The 18,774-nt window shown below is 45.9% G+C and overlaps 1 protein-coding gene across 2 annotated transcripts in view; it reads right to left on the minus strand.

Moving 5' to 3' along the window:
- The window catches only part of ADCY2 (adenylate cyclase 2), a 426,457-nt gene that overhangs the window by 202,457 nt on the left and 205,226 nt on the right, over positions 1 to 18,774 (minus strand). For both annotated transcript variants that reach the window (XR_014831042.1, XM_021077007.2), the window contains exon 4: positions 12,527 to 12,676. Coding sequence is in view for 1 of the 2 variants with exons in the window: in XM_021077007.2 (XP_020932666.2) it covers positions 12,527 to 12,676 (150 nt within the window). In the remaining variant the exon portion in view is untranslated. The remainder of the gene's footprint in view (positions 1 to 12,526; positions 12,677 to 18,774) is intronic.

Consider the following 18,774-nt stretch of genomic DNA (forward strand, 5'->3'; position numbering starts at 1 on the left):
CAGCAATCCCACTTCTGGGCATATATCTGGACAAAACTATTATTCAAAAGTTACTAGCCCCCCTACATGCATTGCAGCCCTATTCACAACAGCCAAGACATGGAGACAACCTGAACGTCCACCGACAGATGGACGGCTGAAGAAGATGTGGTCCATGAGCACCACCGAGGATTGATTATTATCCTCAGGTGAAATGTCTAGCCTTGCTTTTTCCACTCTTATAACAAGAACTGTGCTTTTAGTAAAACTATCCAAACTTGAAACTTCCACACTTCGGGTAGCAATCCTCCAGGAATATGGCTATAATGGCACATTCATTGGTGCACATTTTTTTTTTTTTTTTTTTTTTTTTGCTAAGAGGATGAATTATATTTCTTTTAACATTTACTATTACAGTTTTACTTTAATGTGTTTCTGAAACATAGTTAATCCCAGCTGAGGCTTGAGGTTTTGTCTTAACTCATTCTCTTTATTCTTTATTTTACCCATGGTCTTCCCGACTTTTTTGTTCTCTTTTATGGTTCCCGTATTGTTATTATTCACCTGGTTTTTAAATAACTTTTTTTATTGTTTCTTTTTGGGTTAAAAACTTCCTAGTAGCTATTATCAGAAGGTCAGCTAATATACACAAGACACTACAGCTGTGATTCTCCAGTAACTGCAATCCAGGAACAGAGTTGCCTTTCTAGAAAAATCAGTCAATCTCTCTGCCCATCCCTTCCTGTGGTTTTTAATTCTGGCAACTCCATGGTTTGCCAATTGATTTTTTTTAAATTAAAGTATCATTGATTTGAAACGAGGATCAGTGAATCAGTGATTCAGAATAAAAGAAAGACACGTTGTGAAAACTATGTAATATAATATAGAAGGAACTATTAACAGCCAGCTTCCAGTGTCCCGGCAGAGGTGACACAGGAAGTTATGTAATAGCCTTGGCTTCCGTCTTGGGTCAAGAAAGTCTTGAGCGCACGGCTCCACGTTTTGTCTCCTCTCCCGCTTCACGTGTCAGAGGAGACGGAGACACTAACAGTATGCCCTTCGTCACCTCCCGCTCAGTTTAACCCCTCCGCCAGGCGACGGCCATGCTGCCAAGACTGGGGGTGGCTTCTTCATGCTCTTCCTTCTGCAACTCGGCATTTGACTAAGTTGGCCACTGTCCCCCTAAACTCCCTCTTTTCACTTCTACTGAACCACAATCTCTGGCTTTTCTCTCATGTGATGGGTAGTCCTTTTCTTTTCTTTTTGTTTTGGATTTTAATTTTTACTGAAGCTTGAAATAAACAACAATAAAATCATGTATCTATTCTCCTGTCCTACCGTCTTATCTCAAAATTACCTTTTTTTGTTTGATTATTTTTTCCTCTTTTTAAGTTTTATGAGATACGGTTAATCTACTAGGGTGTGATCTCTTCTGCTATACGACGAAGGGACAGAGCCATCCATTTGCACATATCCATTCTCTTCCAGATTCTTTTCCCGCATAGATCATCACAGAACACTGCACAGAGTTCTCTGTTCTGTACAGGAGGTCCCCACTGGCCAGTCCTTCCGCACACCTCAGTGTGCATAGGCCAGTGGGTGGTCCTTTACAGTGAATTCCAACTCTTCTCCCTCGACCTCTTCTTAATCATTGGGATGCTTTGGGGGTGGGTCCTGGGTCTTTTTTTATCCTTTCTAATCTTACTCACTCCCTACAGGGTTCTCAAGTTTGTCCTTTAAATACCAACCATATGTGAATGTAAGCTGGTGCAACCACTATGGAAAACAGTATGAAGGTTCCCGAAAAAACTAAAAATAGAGCTACCATATGATCCACTAATCCCACTCCTGGGCATCTATCTGAAGAAAACCATAATTTGAAAAGGTACATGCACTCCAGTGTTCATGGCAGCTCTATTTATAATAGCCAAGACATGGAAGCAACCTAAATGTCCACCAACAGAGGGATGGATAAAGATGTGGTACATATATACGATGGAATATTACTCAGCCATAAAAAGCATCAAATAATGCTATTTGCAGCAACATGGATGGAAGTAGAAATTAGCATAGTAAGTGAATTCAGACAGAGAAAGACATAATATGAGATCACTAATATGTGGAACCTAAAAAAATGATACAATAGAACTTACAAATAGAAACAGACTCAAAAATTTTGAATCCAAACTTATGTTTATCAAAGAGGAAACATGAGGAGCTGGATGAATTAGGGGTCTGGATTGATACATATGCGTTACTGTATATAGAATAGATGGGTAACAAAGACCTACTGTACAGCACCGGGAAATCTCTTCAATACTCTGTAATGACCTGCATGGGAAAAGACTCTGAAAAGGAACGGATGTGTGTATACGTATAATGATTCACTTTGCTGTACGCCTGAAATTAACACAACATTGTAAATCAACTATATTCCAATAGAATTTTTAAAAACTTTAAAAATAAAATAAAAATAAAAAAGATAAATACCAATCATATGCTGATGACTTCCATTTTTCACTTCCAGCTTTTATTTATTTATTTTTTTGTCTTTTTGCCATTTCTTGGGCCGCTCCCGCCACATATGGAGGTTCCCAAGCTAGGGGTCTAATCAGAGCTGTAGCCACCGGCCTACGCCAGAGCCACAGCAACGCAGGATCCGAGCAGCGTCTGCAACCTACACCACAGCTCACGGCAATGCCGGATCGTCAACCCACTGAGCAAGAGCAGGGACCGAACCCGCAACCTCATGGTTCCTAGTCGGATTCGTTAACCACTGCGCCACAATGGGAACTCCCCAGCTTTTATTTATAACTGCCAGTTTGGCATCTCCTCTTGGATGTAATAGGTGTCTCAAACTTAACTGTTCAAAACACAGCCCTTGGTTTCTACTCCCCCGCCCCCCATAAAAATCGTTCCCAAAGACTTTTACATCTAAGAAGTGGTACAACAGCCATGAACCAGGTGCTGGTATTCAAACTTATGAATCTTTCTTGGTTCTTTTCCTCCCCTCCCCCCTTTCCTAGAGCCACCCCTGTGGCATATGGAGGTTCCCAGGCTAGGGGTCGAATTGAAGCTGCAGGTACTGGCCTATGACACAGCCACAGCCACAGCCACAGCAGATCCGAGCTGCATCTGTGATCTATGCCACAGCTCATGGCAATGCCGGATCCTTAACCCACCGAGAGGTCTTAACCCTCCAACTCCTTCTCTACCAGCAGCCAGAGGAATTCTTTAGGAATGTCAGCTGGTTCATGTCACTGCCTTACTTAAATCCCTTCAGTGACTTCTCGCACCACATACAATCCCAAGTCCTTCACACGCTTTGCAAGGCCCAGTGTGTGGGCTGGCATCTGGCTCCCTCTCAACTCTCCTTTCTCTCTCTTTTTTTTAGGGCCCCCCCTGCAGCATATGGACATTCCCAGGCTAGGGGCCAAATAGGAGCTGCAGCTGCCAACCTGCACCACAGCCACAGCAATGCTGGATCTGAGCTGTCTGCAACCTGTGCCACAGCTCAAAGGCAACGCCGGATCCTTAACCCAATGAGCGGGGCCAGGGATCGAACCCGCATCGTCATGGATATTAGTCGGGTTTGTTAACTTCTGAGCCACAGTGGAAACTTGTCAACTCTCCTCTCTTTACCAATGGCCCCACTGATGCTTATGCTCCTTAAACAAGCCCATTTGGTTCCAAAGTCTAGACCCTGGTAAGCCCACTCCTGCCTAGAGCACTTCCCAGCACCTCTTCATGGGCCTGCATCCTTCTGCGACTCCTGCTGCAACTCGACATCCCCAGAGAGGCCCCCTGAGCGGTCTCTCCAATGGGCCATTCTACTCACCCCATGCAGCTTCGTCACATCATCTTCTTGCGTCCTCTCGTGAAAAGTCTGCCTTCAGATAGTTATGTCTCTATCTCCTGACATTCGAAGGGAAGCCCAAAGAGAACAGGGACCTTGAGTCTTCAGCGGAAAAATTACTCTATCCCCTGAGTCAACTGATTGGCACATAACAAATGATCCAAGGTAAAACTCTGAAATACAAGTTCGGATACTTAGGAGAACCAGGGCCTTCCATTGCCTCTATAACCTTGTATTGAAAGGCAGAATACACATAAACACCCTATTTTAATTTACTAGTTTATGGACAGGTTTAGATGCATGTCATTACCTCTAATATTCTTGGTATTTCATTCTTGGGTGGATCACATAGTCCTAGATACCCTCATATTTATGGAAAATGCAGATTTGGGGGAGAAATCTTAATATCCCAAAACATACATACATAAAGTGGCCCATAATATATACATAGATCAAAGGATTCTCCTCGAGAAGCCCAAGAACAAAATTCCCTAAAACGTTGAGGACACGCAGACAACCTAAAAAGGGAAAACTCCAAAGAAGAACACCTTTTGAAAACATGTATCCATTAAAGAAAACAAAACCAAAACTAAACTGGCCAGTTCTCCAATCTTTACTCTAAGGCTTTATCTACTATGTGATTTTGTTTGAGGTTCTTTTCTAATGAGACGGTGTTTTAAGACCCTTATCTCAGTACTCACCTCAAAACAAAAGAAAAAGATGAGAATTGCAGATACAAAATAAAATAAAATCGATATAACTCTGTTAGAAAAAGCAAAATTCTAAAGCTTCAACGTCATACTATTCAATCTGGCATTGACATTGGTGGGACCCTGATTGAGCAAGTGCAGCTCTAATGCCACCGAAGGCATGTGGATCTGTGACTGTGCCCATGGTGATAAACTATTAAACGCCCAAAACCAATCACTTTAATATTTTGACAGTCCCATGCTGGTGAGTCCAACATGCCTCTTTTCCCCATAACAGGTATATTTGGGATCTCATTTGCAGGAAAAAAAATATGATTGCAATCCCAGAAGAGGTGACATTGACATTGACTGATTTTCAAGCAGGCATACAATTTCTCCTGCATGTGGCAAATCCCAGGAGAACGGATACTGCAACTGGAAAGACTGAGCTCGGAATTCTTTTTGCTGGGTTTATTTGACTCACATCGAATGACCTTGAACTTGCTTGAGTCTTCCCATTGGATTATTCTTTGCCTCTGATACAGTCTTGCCAGCATCAAAACACCGCGCCGCAGGGTGTAACAAGGAGGCTGTCTTCAAGAATTGAAAGTTTTCAGGGGCCAAAAATATCAAAACCAGGCGTTCCCCTGAGACTGCAACTTCTTTTTTTCTGTGCTTCTCTCGCATTATCCACGAAGATTACCTTGTGATCATCTGGAGCAATATAAATGCTCCCCAGGTGTTTCTCTGACAAGACAGGTGAGTGGCTTCCTCAGCATAGACATTAGATGGGGGTTTGGCTCAAGGGTCTGATGTGGAGGGAACTTCTGGAGGTTTTATCTTACCAATTCGCTTTTCTACTGTCAGGATATAAATAGGCATTTGCATACACTTAATTAAAAAAATCTGCTTGGTTAATTATTGCAACCCCATTTCACGTTTTCCCTTTAGAACAGGGTGTCTAAAGTTTAAAGAATGAATGCTAATGCTATTTTGAGCTCCTATCACTAATCTCCTGCAGCGATGCTCTTCATTAGCATCAAGATTTGCCACGGTGGGGTTCCCACCGTAGCAAAGTGGAAACGAATCTGACTAGGATCCACGAGGGCACAGGTTCAATCCCTGGCCTCGCTCAGTGCGTTACGGATCCAGCGTTGCCGTGAGCTGTGGTGGAGGTCACAGACACACACGGCTCAGATCTGGCGTTGCTGTGGCTGTGACGTAGGCTGGCAGCTACAGCTCTGATTGGACCCCTAGCCTGGGAACCTCCATGTGCCATGCGGCCCTAAAAAAAATTTTTAAAAGACCAAAAAAAAAAAAAAAAAAAAAAGATTTACGATTGAGTCCTACGGTCTTCCTCCTCTTTCCCTTTGCTCTTCAATCTGTAATTGTGGGGTTTTTTTAAGAAGAAATTATTTATTTATTTATTTATTTTTTATTATTCAATGAATTTATCACATCTGTAGTTGTGTAATGATCATCACAATCCTTGATGACAGATTTCTCCTTACGGGAGCCAGAGTACACAGTCACAGCACGGCCCTCACTGCAGTCTTTGAAAATATGTACTGATCTCATCTATTCTAACTCTTCAGAAAATATTTCATGCTTGATGGTTTGAGGGCTACAGATACATTTTTTTTTCTGGAATTGACTTTCATGTCCCGTTTAAAAGTGCCTATCTGCATCACGGCATACATTGTCGCATCCTGAAATACCCTGCCCTGATAGCTCTCCATGAGACATAATATCCAAGCTGTGTGGGAATTTAAGCAGTGACATATGAGACAGTGAGGTGCCAACTGTTAAAGCAAGTTCCTGAACTTCATTCCCATGCATTCCAATGGCAAACACTGGGGAGAGGACTCTTCTGTGAAATCTCAGCTCTTCCTTTTTTCAACTTCCAAGCAACCCATAAGTGTCATCTTGCCTAGTATTTGATCTTTCACTAAGGAGCCCTGAGAAAAAGGTGGGGTGGGGGGAACTTACGTAAGTGATGTCATCTACATGGAGGGAGTGATATAAAGAGACAAGTACGTAATTCATCACGCGGTGACCAAGAACGATACGCGTTATGATTTCATCAAAGAAAAAAACTGCATAAGTGATTATACGATAAAATAGGAAGAAGCGGATGGGGTGGAGGTGGGGGGGGAGTTTCATTAATAATCTCTGAGGATGCAAGTGGGTTCGGCACATCTGAACCACACTGTACGTACCATGGGAAGATGTTTTGTGTTTCTCACGTTCTGCTCCGATGCTGGGCACACACCCTAGCCCAGGGTCAAGGATAACACTGTGCTAAAACTCTCTGCTTCCATTCTTCAGGAACTGTAGTCTCGCTGGCTTGAAATCTATGGGTGACCTGGACGCTCACTCGGTTTCCTTAAGAGGCATGTCCTGGGAGATGCTTCACCTTGAACTTCACCTACCACGTCAGACACCGACAATCAGGGAAATGATGAGTCCTGGAGTATGAACAGGAGCTGTGGCCTCGCACCGTCCATTCTGCTGGTGAAAAGTAAGCTGAACGTGGCGAGATGGGGCTGGTAAAAGAGTGTTTGGGGAAACTCTCCATGACAGGTCCTAGCAGACAAAGCAGGACATTTTTTTCAATCTGTTTGCCTCAAGGAAGACGGGATCTTATTATGGAGGGAGGGATTCAGGCAATGGCTTGCCCAAGGTGGAATCTGGTTTCTGTTATTTTATTTTTTTTTCTTTTTAAGGCTACACCCATGGTCTATGGAAGTTCCCAGGCCAGGGGTCTAAATGGAGAGCTCAACGAAAGACCAGCTACTGACCAATTTCTTAACAAGATACCATTCTGGATGCTGGAAAGATTGCTTCTTAAATTTGGCAAGAGATCAAGTAGAACCTCCATCAGCGTAACGAAGGCACGGAGAAGTTAGGAAATTGGACCAAGGTCACACTAAAAGATACCTTAACCAGATTCAACTCGGGTGGTCCGCTCTGGGGTCTGCCTCACGGCCACGCCACTGCAGAATGGAAATCAAGCCACAGGCAGGTTTAACACTGCGCCTCCTTGGACGAGTGAGCGCTCATGTGACTTCATGACATCTTCATGGACAAAGTGGTGCTGATCAGGGCACTGTGTTACCTAACAACAACTCAGATAAATGTCTGATATTGCCTTATGCTTTCTATGCGACTAGTAATAGCAAGCAACCTGGTTAACTAAAGACTTTCTTATGGCCAGGACAAATCTCTTTCTTCAGAGATCATTCCAAAAAACCTAGGCAGAACCAAGCCAAGAAGCAGGAAAAAGTGACATTTAATAGCTGAGTGATCCCAGACAAGTGACTTGACAATTCCTCAGTTAGGTTTAAGTGGCAAAAAGGACTTAAGTCATAGAGCTGATAAAGAAATGAAGACAGGATAGTAGACTGAATAACGAAGCTGCAGAGACGACCTTATTCTAATTCTCAGAACCTGCGGTTATGGTACATCAGCAACCCAGACCTTTGCAGATGGCATTAGATGAAGGACCTCAAGAGGGGGCGCGTTTCCTGGTTTATCCTTATGTGAGGGAGGTAGGAAGGTGAGTGAGAGAGAGGGAAGAAGATGCAAAAACAGAATCAGAGAGGGGGTGGAAAGAGAGAGAGGGAGGGGGAGAGATTGGAAAAGTCTACACGGCTAAATTTAAGGATGGAGGAAGGGGCTAACAGCCAAGGAATGTAGGCAGGCTCTAGAAGCTTGAAAAGACAAGATAAGTAGATAAATAGACTCTCCCCTCAAAGCCTCCAGAAGGAGCCACCCTGCCAGTCCCTTCTCCAGCTGAGGAGACTGATTTGGAACTTCTGATCTCCAGAACCTGTTCTGTTTTGAGCCAACACAGTTACGGTCATTTGCTACAACAGCAAGAGGAAACTGATATGACGGTATATGCAAGAGAATTAATATGTGTAAAAGAATTACATAGACAACCACAATCCGGCTCATTACGAGGACTCAGAGGAATATCAGTTCCTTCTTTTTGCCTTTTCCCTCATGATAAAGGACCAAATTTTAGCATCCTACTCCTACAACAACTTCGACATTTTACTCAGCATCACAAATGACCTGTTGAGTATGTTCCGTAATGTCCAGCATTACATGTTATCACATTAGGATAAAGACATTATCTCCCCAACCAACATCAAGGCCCACTTACTTACTTCAGTGACATCTGCAGAGAAGAAACACAAGTTTGCCCCCAAGGAGAGCCAGGAAGCCTACTGGTTCACTCGCCCCCCACATGGGGTACAGGTCCAGGTGTAACGGGGGTCCAGGCCTCATGTGACCCGCACTCTCCACTCCAATGCGTACTGGGTTGTACCCAATCCGCAGGACGGTTCCGAAGGGAAGCAGCCCACGTAAGGATTCTCTGAATTACATTACTTTGAAACAAAGACAAGCTATGCATTGAAGAGTGTTTCTTTTCTCTTCATAAAAAAGCAAACCCAGTGTTGAGCCTTACAGAGGCAACCTGTATTTCAGCTGCCCACGCAGTTACGAGAGAGGAGTCTCGTTTGCTCAGAATCCAGTTCTCATCAATCCCTGAGAGATCATTACACACTCCAGGGAGAAACACCCGCTCTTTTCCCAGGTTTGATAAAGAGCCCCTATGGCGCTGAGACGGTGCACAGAAATGGTTTTTACTGCAGGACGTGAGACTTAAGACAAAAGTCAAAACTCACCGCTTTGCAGTCCCAACGGTGGCCTCAGTGCTAATGCGATGCATTAGTTTTCCAGCTTTTCCGATTTTTATGGCTTATGCAGAAGGGTTCTTTTAGGGAGAGACCACTATTCTGCAAAAGACCTCTGCTAACATTTTTCATTCCCTCTGCTCCCCAAATCTTATAGCACAAGTAGCCCCCTTCTTAAACATGGCTTTTATTCCCTAGACATTCCATGCAAATTCCATTTGCATCTGGGAAAAATACCACAGAAGGCGAAACAAAGTGTGGAGTGGACCCATTTTGACCAGAGGTCAGACTCCTGGGTCACGTCCCAGCACCATCAGCTGTTTACAGCCCCCAGTGGGGCTGCAGAAGGGACGGCTTCTGGGCTCCCATGGGCTTGACTTTCGCCTCCGAGAGATGAAGGGCAGCGGGGGTGAGGCCGGAAAACGAGGCCCAGGACGGATTCAAGATAGAAGCCGCTCAGCCTCTGGGAGTCACTCGCTTGGAGGCAACGCAGGCCCGACGCTAACATGGGGCTGCTGATTTTATCCAAATGTTGGCGGAAGCAAACAAGGGGGGCTGCTCAGCACACAACCCTGCCCCTGAATGAGGCACTCTGAAGGACACTACTATTGGCCACGGTGACGGTGGACGAAGCAACAATGGTTTGTGGTAAAGGGCAGACGGGAAGTGACGCCTGGGACACTCCGACCGAGCTTGGTCTGCGGCCACACCAGACCCCCTGGTCCCACAGACCTCTCTTCCCTATGAAGAAGGCACAGGTTGCCATCAGCCACGTTCTCCCCTTAACTCTATCAGATCACACTTTATAGACGTTATTAACTGTGAGCATTTTTCATTTTCATTTAATTACAGGTGGGGCTGCAGAAATACTACAAACATTGACTGTAGTTCTAGAAACATAGTTTCCAAAGGCCTAACAAGACAAGTACTATGTCCCCGGCCTGAAATCCTGAGCGTTCACTTCCAACTTTGGTGGCAAAATATGTGTGGTGTCAAATTGTGTTTTATTAAACAGCTGTAGTGTAAGTTCTCCTTCTTCTGCAAGGAGTTTCTTTTCTCTTTATTTTGAAAAGAGTCATTGGCTCCTTTGCCTAAAACCTGTAAATACACGCCTTTATAATACCTCCCAAGATGGTCCCATGAAGTCTCCAGCATGAGACGTACCTCGCTGGTCTAGTCCTGGAGTGACACAAGGTCCAAGTGTGGCCTTTCGGACCCCGTGGACCCCACAGAGCACCGTGACAAGGGATGGCACCTGATCCTGGCTGCTCAAGGCCGCTTCAGGGAAGGAGGCAGTGCAGATGAGGTCAGTAGCTGACTTACTGCTCTGTCAAAGCTGGTACTATAAATATGAGCTTACATAATCTGTCCACTTGGAACTTCAGTTCTCCCTAACCTTGGAGCTACTTTGAAGTAATGGAAAAGAGAGTTAAATATGACTGCCAGGACCAACCTGACCCAGTCACTGCTGTTGGAAAGAGGAAACCATCTCTGCTAAAACATTTGACCTCTGTACACAGAACAATCATGAACACTAAGTGCTGTCTGTTTTTATAACCATGGAATTTTCTAGAATCCTGATTTGAACTATTCCTGAATTGTAATAGATTCATAGATCTGCTATAATAGGTTATATTAGATTCTATGACTATCTTCATAGATTATGAAGATACACTGGATCAAAACCCTAGGGAAACCATTGTCTGTATGTCTTAATTTTGAATCCAGAGTTTGCTGTACATGGAGACCAAAGAATTAAACATTAATTGCTGAACACTTTGGCTATACATGTTGTAACACCAAATGCTTTTTTTTTCTTTTGTCTTTTTAGGGCCTTACCCATGGCATATGGAGGTTCCCAGGCTAGGCGTTGAATTGGAGCTGTAGCCGCTGGCCCACACCACAGCCAAAGCAACACCAAATCTGAGCCATGTTTGCGACCTGCACCACAGCTCATGGAAACGCCTGATCCTCAACCCACTAAGCAAGACCAGGGATCGAACCTGCGTCCTCATGGATACTCGTCAGATTCGTTTCTGCTGAGCCACAACAGGAACTCCCAAAATGCTTTTTTAAAAAAGAAAAGCCATGTGTAAAGGCACAGCCCAGTGCCTAGACTCATACCTGCCTAAACTAGGCACTCGAATAATATTTGTTGCATGAATACACAGAACTCCCTGTTTTCAAAAAGGAATTCAATCACTATTCTCCAATCCATACACAAAGAAAAGCCTACTGTCAAAATTTAAAGGACATTTTCTTGCTCCAATCAGCAAGTTTTGATGAAGCAATATAAAACAGATGAATTCAATACAATTTAATGAATAATAATGGCACACCTTCAATGTGTTAAATATTCATGAATGCACTCAGCGAGGTGAGTGTGGGGCTCACAGCGAGTCAGGCTAACCATCCCCTTTTTAGATGGGTACTGGGTTCCGGTGGATAAACACACAGACCCAAGGAAAACAAAACTAGGCACATGGGTTCTCTGCCATGACCTGAGGTGAAGGACGCCAAGCTCAGGGCTCCTTTCCGGCTTCCCCTCCAAAGCGTACCTGCTTCACCTGCTCTCCACCATCCTCGGTGACACCACAAGGCTTTGCCTCACATCTGCTCATCTCCATGTCCTAGTTTCGCAAGCTTCATCCTAGCCTGTGGTTCTCTGATCTGTGTTCCGTGCATCACCCACAGCCATCACTGAAGGACAGCGCCTGACATCACAGCATCCGGTTCCCCACCAGATGCTCCCTCCCAACCCAAATCGCCACCCTCAAGGACGAGGCTCAGCCTTCCTGTCCCATTTCATCGTTTCATCCCAGCCCACATGGAAAACAGGCACGATGGGAAGTGCTCTTCTTGGCACCAGCAGATTTTAGCTGGGCCAACTTGCCACACTCTCACAGAGAAACATGCTTTAACCAAAAGCAAGGGTCTTCATGAAAGGTCTCCGTCAGCACTGCTATTACGGTTGTTTAAATTTCCCAGGCCACGTGTTGATGGGGGTTGATGTGGCTGTCAGCACGTGGGTGATCCTGGGGTCACTGGGTTTGAGTCTAAATATGCCACTTCTGTCCTCGGTGGCGAGATTCAATCCAGCCAGCCCACAGCCCGAAGCTGGGCGGGCGGGGCAATCAGCGAGCTACCCTGGTTTCTTTGTGATGCCCACACGTGAATGGGCTGCACGCTGGATATTAGCATCATTTCAACATCATCATCACCATAGCGACAACATCATTTCACCAGTGTCTCCAGTGACACCAGTAACGCAGAGGTAGGGCTGAACATGCATTTACCTGCTGGCGTTTTTCGAACTCCAACTTGATCCGGGACTTGATGCAATTGCACGTGTCCTGATATGTTTGCTGCAGAGCAAGTTCCATGAGGTGCTTGTGGTACGCCCCCGCCAGGTTCCCGCAGATGAAAATGATCACGTTGGCCAGGATCTGCAGAGACACAAAGAGCCACTCGGTAGGGCGGGCGTTCCTCACTCCCGACACAACGGAACGCACATGGGTAACAGTCTCAAGAGAGATGGCTCTGCCGGAGGTGACCCGTATTTGTTTCCAAACTAACATTTTTTATTTTTTATTTTTTTTTAATTTTTTAATTAATTTATTTTTTTGATCTTTTTGTTGTTGTTGTTGTTGCTATTTCTTGGGCCACTCCCACGGCATATGGAGGTTCCCAGGCTAGGGGTCGAATCGGAGCTGTAGCCACCAGCCTACACCAGAGCCACAGCAACGTGGGATCCGAGCCGCATCTGCAACCTACACCACAGCTCACGGCAACGCCGGATCGTTAACCCACTGAGCAAGGGCAGGGACCGAACCCGCAACCTCATGGTTCCTAGTCGGATTCATTAACCACTGCGCCACGACGGGAACTCCAACATTTTTTATTGACTGAACAGAAATAGCTGTCATCTTTATGGCTTCCATCCCCTCCTTGGACCCCCTCCTTGGATCCCTTTGCAGTCCCGCCTCTGTCTTTTGGGCTCAGCCATGTGATTGGCTGCAGCTAATGCCATGTGGGTTGCAGCCAGATCCGGCCCAGGCTTAGAAGGTTTGGTGGGTTTGGGGTGACTCTTATGTCTCATCAAGAAAAGAACATGCCCTGGTCACCCCATGGATCCCAGGAAGATGAGTGACTCATGGAACAGAGACACCCACCAACCTACGGTCTACAGTTGTGTGGCACTGAGACTTCATAGTTGTTACACAGCATGACTGTGATACTGGGTGACTGATACAGGCTGCCCTCACATCAAAGCTGTATTCACTAAACCCAGAAAAGTGATATTCCCCACGACCTACTGTTGATAGAGGAATATGATAGGCTTTCAAACCACGTAACTTGTTCTTCTGTTGATGACACAAACAATTCATGTTCACAAAATTTGGGGAGAAAAGAATAAATATATAAAGAAAACCCAAAAAGAAGCTATGAATGCCTTGCCCAAGGACACTCTGTGGTCCACACGGCCTTATCTACCCACCCCACGTCTTTCTACGCCCTCAAACTTGGTGCCATATTTTGTTTTGTCAAGAACGGTATCTTGTTCCAAAGGAACCAAGTTCATTCTGAATGCAGTGCTTTGCTTTTTATTTTTTTATTTTCTTTTATTTTTTTAGGGCAGCACCCAAGGCATATGGAGGTTCCCAGGCTGGGATCTAATTGGAGCTACAGCTGCCCGCCTACACCACAGCCACAACAACACAGGTGCCGAGGTGCATCTGTAACCTACACCACAGCTCACAGCAACGCCAGATCCTTAACTCACTGAGCGAGGCCAGGGATCGAACCCACAACCTCATGGTTCCTAGCCGGATTCGTTTCCGCTGTACCACGATGGGAACTCCTGCTTTTTCACTTTAACATTTAATCTGAAATTTTTCAGATCATAAAAATTCTCTAGAAACAGGACTTGGACTGGTAACACTCAGCCCTACGACTATATCGTAACTCAGTTACATCCATCCTGGCCAGCACCGCCTTTGTTAATATTCTTGGCATTTGCATAATGGTACCATGGTCAACCTTGTGTCTAAAGTTCTGGCTTCATGTTTAATCACTTCCTTGGACTCAATTCGTAAAATACACCAAGTTGAAAGTCATGGACATTTTAAAGGTCTTGACACGTACTACAAAACTGCTCGGAGCAAAGGTTCCATGGATAGTCTCATCCCATGTATGACAATGGTTTTTCGAGGCACATGATTAACACAGAACGCGTGGTAATGATGCATAAACTGATGATTACATGTTCAGGGCTAGACCTGCAGGGTCCGGCCGTGTATGCATGGCCACACCTGGATAAAATGCCCCGCTGCCCCACCCCCTCCACAGGACCTTACTTCTCCCCAGACAGGCACTGATGCCTTCAACAACAAACGCAGGGCATCTGCTTCCAAAAATCTTGTGCTCCCTGTAAAGCATCCCCCACGGACACAGATCAGCTTCACACATCAGTCCAGTGACTCTGGGAGCATGAGCAGTAGGGCTCAGACACTGTTAGGGGGATTTTTATTCCTAAGCCTTCAAGGTTCCTGTGATGGGACTTCCCAGAAGGTCACGGGGACCTCCCTCTGCACGATCTAGTCACTCCTCCCAAAGGAAGGATGAATTCGCCGGGTTAGAGAGCCTGGGAGAAGGATTGGGACACCAGGCAGCTTAGTCCCTCCTCCACCCCCTCCGAGGTCCTGGACCCTAAACGCAGGCGTCATTTCCCTCTCCTCTGTTCTCTACCAATCCGTGGGCCTGGGGAGCCCCAGGCCGGGGGCTGGGGGAGGTGCGGTAGTTCTGGCGAAGAGGCGCAAATCCAACTGGCCCAGACCTCAGCCATCTCTCCAAACACCCATGCCAACAATAAAGGTGGTGTTTTGGGCTCCCGTCTGCCTGACACCCAGGTTCTCGACAGGTCTGAACACAGCTGGAACACAGAGGTGGTGGCTATTAGCCTCCCAACGCCCTGGGGATGCGCCTGGGGATGAGGAGGCAAAGGAGGACAGAGAGACATGGAAGATCAATACAGGGAGTGCTTTTCTGAGAAGGAACACAGACGCCCTGGGGGAGAAAGCAGTTCAGGCTGGGAGCCCCATCTTGCTCCTTGTTCCTTGGGTGCTGGAGGCCTGAGTGCACCCACACCTGCACAGCAGCCCCGCAAGACGTCTTTTTATATACCCAGTCTTATCTCCCTCTAGCCCCACTGATGATTCAAATATCAGCTACAGCTACTGCTGTGCGTGTGTGTGATTTGTGTAAGATGTATGCATGACATGTACGTACATGCCATGTAAGATCCATGTGACATGCATGGTATGTGTGATTTGTATGCATGGTGCATGCATGTGATACATATGTGTGCATGTGATGCATGTATGTGGTGCATATGTGCACAAGGCATGTGTGCTTTGTGTGATATGTCTGATGCATATGTGCACTTTGTATATAATTTTATTATTATCACCATTATTCACTTTATGGTGGCACTCACGGCATATGGAAGTTCCCGGGCCAGGGACTGAATCCGAGTAACATCGGATCCTTAACCCACTGTGCCAGACCGGCGATCAAACCTGCACCTCTGCAATCAGATTCTTAACCCACTATGCCACAGCGGGAACTCCATGTATATAATTTATACTCGGGATACACACGTGGTTTTGTGTGCTACGTGCATATGCCATGTGACGTGGGCAAGGTGATGTACACAAGTGACACAGGCGTGTGATCTGTGTGGGATGCGGGTAGGCACGTGATCCGTGTGCGCCCCCAGCACAGAGCTTGGGGGCAAGGTGCCCGCCTTCAGTGTCCCTTCTAAGCACGCCTAACTGCCCGGGCTCTCTTCCTTCCCACCACCATCCGGTCACACCCCACCTCTGTGGAAGCCAATCCCGCAAGCTTATGGGAAAGCCCGTGAACTTCCTGGCTTCCACTTTAGGGACGAGTCCTCCTCTGATGATGGAGTTGATTTCAGAGCTGTGCCCGGAGCGCACTGTTCATTTGGCCCTGTCATACTCTGCGTCTGCAACATGCCCATCTACTTTGCTCAAGATGCTTCCAACCTCATCATTGCTGGGTTTGCTTTGAAGAACAGTGACCCACAGAACAGAGGAACACGAAGTGCCAACACAAACCAGACTGCCCAGAAGTGAAAAGGATTCTCTCTCTCCTTATTCTGTGCAGCTGAAACAATAATAAAAACAACTGTGATTATCTATGAGAGCTGCTTCTTTTTCTCCTTAGAAATGCTTCCAACAAAAATGCAAACATTTTAGGAAGTCCATTCCTCCCAAATAAAAGCCAACTAGAAGCACCAGAATGGAATGAAGCCACCCCCCGGCTCCTGGCCGCCCCCTGCAGGATGGATACCTGTATTACATACAGCGCGTCTGCCTGACCCAGTGTCCCCCCAACTTTGTAAGGTCAGGAAACATATGGAAAACACTTCTTTACTCATTCATTCACCCGCACCCGCATCTGGTCAGGATACTGCCTTGCCTTGAACAACATGTATTTAGAACCCTTTGGGGCTATATGATTGGAAAGAATGCATTTATGGATTTTTATTTGTCTGTGCAAATAAGTGCTTAAGAAATAAATGATGAAGAGTTTCAATGCTGGTGTTCCCTTCGTGGCTCAGAGTACAGAACCTGACTAGTATCCATGAGGATGTGGGTTCAATCCCTGGCCTTGCTCGGTAGGTTAAGGATCCAGCATTGCCATAAGCCGTGGTGTAGGTCACAGACTCGGCTCAGATTTGGCATTGCTGTGGCTGTGGTGTAGACGAGCAGCTGCAGTTCCAATTCAACCTGTAGCCTGGGAACGTCCACAGGCAGCAGGTGAGGCATAAAAAGACCAAAAAAAAAAAAAAAAAGTGTTAACGCCAAGTAAAATATGGCATTTCTCTTCCAGTGGAGAAATCAATCAAATTACAAGCATTTTTCTGATAGCTGATTTCATCCTGAAATACTGTACTCTAAGGTTAACAGAATTAGTCTTGGTATTTTAATACCTACACACAATTACAAATGTGACTAATGTCTAATGCATTTTCCTTTCAAAAGGGCGTGACTCTGTAAGAAACATAGGGCCCAAGGAAGTGATGTGGTTAAGATTTTCCTTTCTGGAGTTCCTGTCGTGGCACAGCAGAAACAAATCCAACTAGGAACCATTAGGTTGCGGGTTCAACCCATGGCCTCCCTCAGTGGGTGAAGGATCCGGCGTTGCTGTGAGCTGTGGTGTAGGTCGCAGACACAGCTAGGATCTGGCTCTGGTGTTGCTGTGGCTGCGCTGGAGGCCGGCAGCTGTAGCTCCAATTAGATCCCTAGCCTGGGAACCTCCATATGGTGCGGGTGTGGCCCTAAAAAAATGGGGAAAAAAAAAAAAGATTTTCTTTTCCAAAACAATAGCACGGCATTTTTATTTTCTAGAAGACTGTTCAGTGGAACACACAATAAAAAATCCTATTTTTACCGTGTTGGATTTATTTTATAACATCACACTGTCTTCATGTGTTCTTTCATCTCATGGCTTCATTTAGCTACGCTCACATCTGTCAGAAGACAGGAGAGGAAACGTGGGCTCCCAAGAGATGTCTTGGAAGAAAAGAAAGGGTTTAAGGTAATAACCTCAGGCAGGGTTTGCCCTGATGATTCAAACCCGGCTTTGAAATCAAGCATGATCCACAATCCATCATCTGCGCAAACGGGACCAAAAAGGTGTCACAGACGCCTGGCCATCTCCACTGCTCCCGGCTTCCCTGTCATTGCTTGATGTGAGGGGGTGGGGGGACCTGTCTGCACCACTCACTGATGCTCAGGAGAGATAGTCAGTCTGTCCTGAGCAATGAGAAGGCCGATCTCCACCAGCCAACTCTGATTCCATTTCTTGCACAGCCATCCTCATCCATCTTCCAAACACTCTTCCCATTTTTTCATCCTTACAGGAGCCCCGTGAGTTAACCTGCCAGGAGGATGGATACTTTTCTTATTTCATCTTATAGGCAAAGAAACAAAGGTAGGAAATACTAAGAGACTTGAAGGCAGGCCCAGCCAGGCTCTCAGGGTTGCCCCGAACCTTCCCACAGGGCTCCAGTTCACATGGGTTCAGGCTGGGTTCTCCCAGCACAATCCTACCCTCTACTTGGGGGCGGGGAAGGTATTTGCGAAGAATTTCTAAAGAGATGTGTGTAAGCCTTGTAAGCAGCTAATGTTATTTTCCCTTGCAAAGCATTTGTACTTTATGCTGTAAAGCGCCTCCATCATTTAAAGTCCTTTGAAGTGTCTGCATTTTTGAGCCCACGTGTCCGTGGGATGTTTAACTGGTGATGCTGGTGGGTCTGCGTGTATTCACAGGAAAGAAACGGGAAGTCAGGCTGCTCCTGACTGGATCCCACGACTTGGGCAAAGGTTTTGGGCAGAGTTATTTCCCCCGGAAGAGAACGTTTAAGGATGGCAGTTTGCTGTCTTCAAACATCTGAGCAACTATCACGTGGGTTCGGTGACCGCGCAGGTCCTCTGTGACTCTTGGACAGAGTGTT

Source organism: Sus scrofa, chromosome 16, assembly GCF_054392235.1.
Source record: "Sus scrofa isolate SSC_HxYL_T2T_F1_AM1 chromosome 16, Sscrofa_HxYL_maternal_Yorkshire_Landrace_v2.0, whole genome shotgun sequence".
NCBI classification, from domain to species: domain Eukaryota; kingdom Metazoa; phylum Chordata; class Mammalia; order Artiodactyla; family Suidae; genus Sus; species Sus scrofa.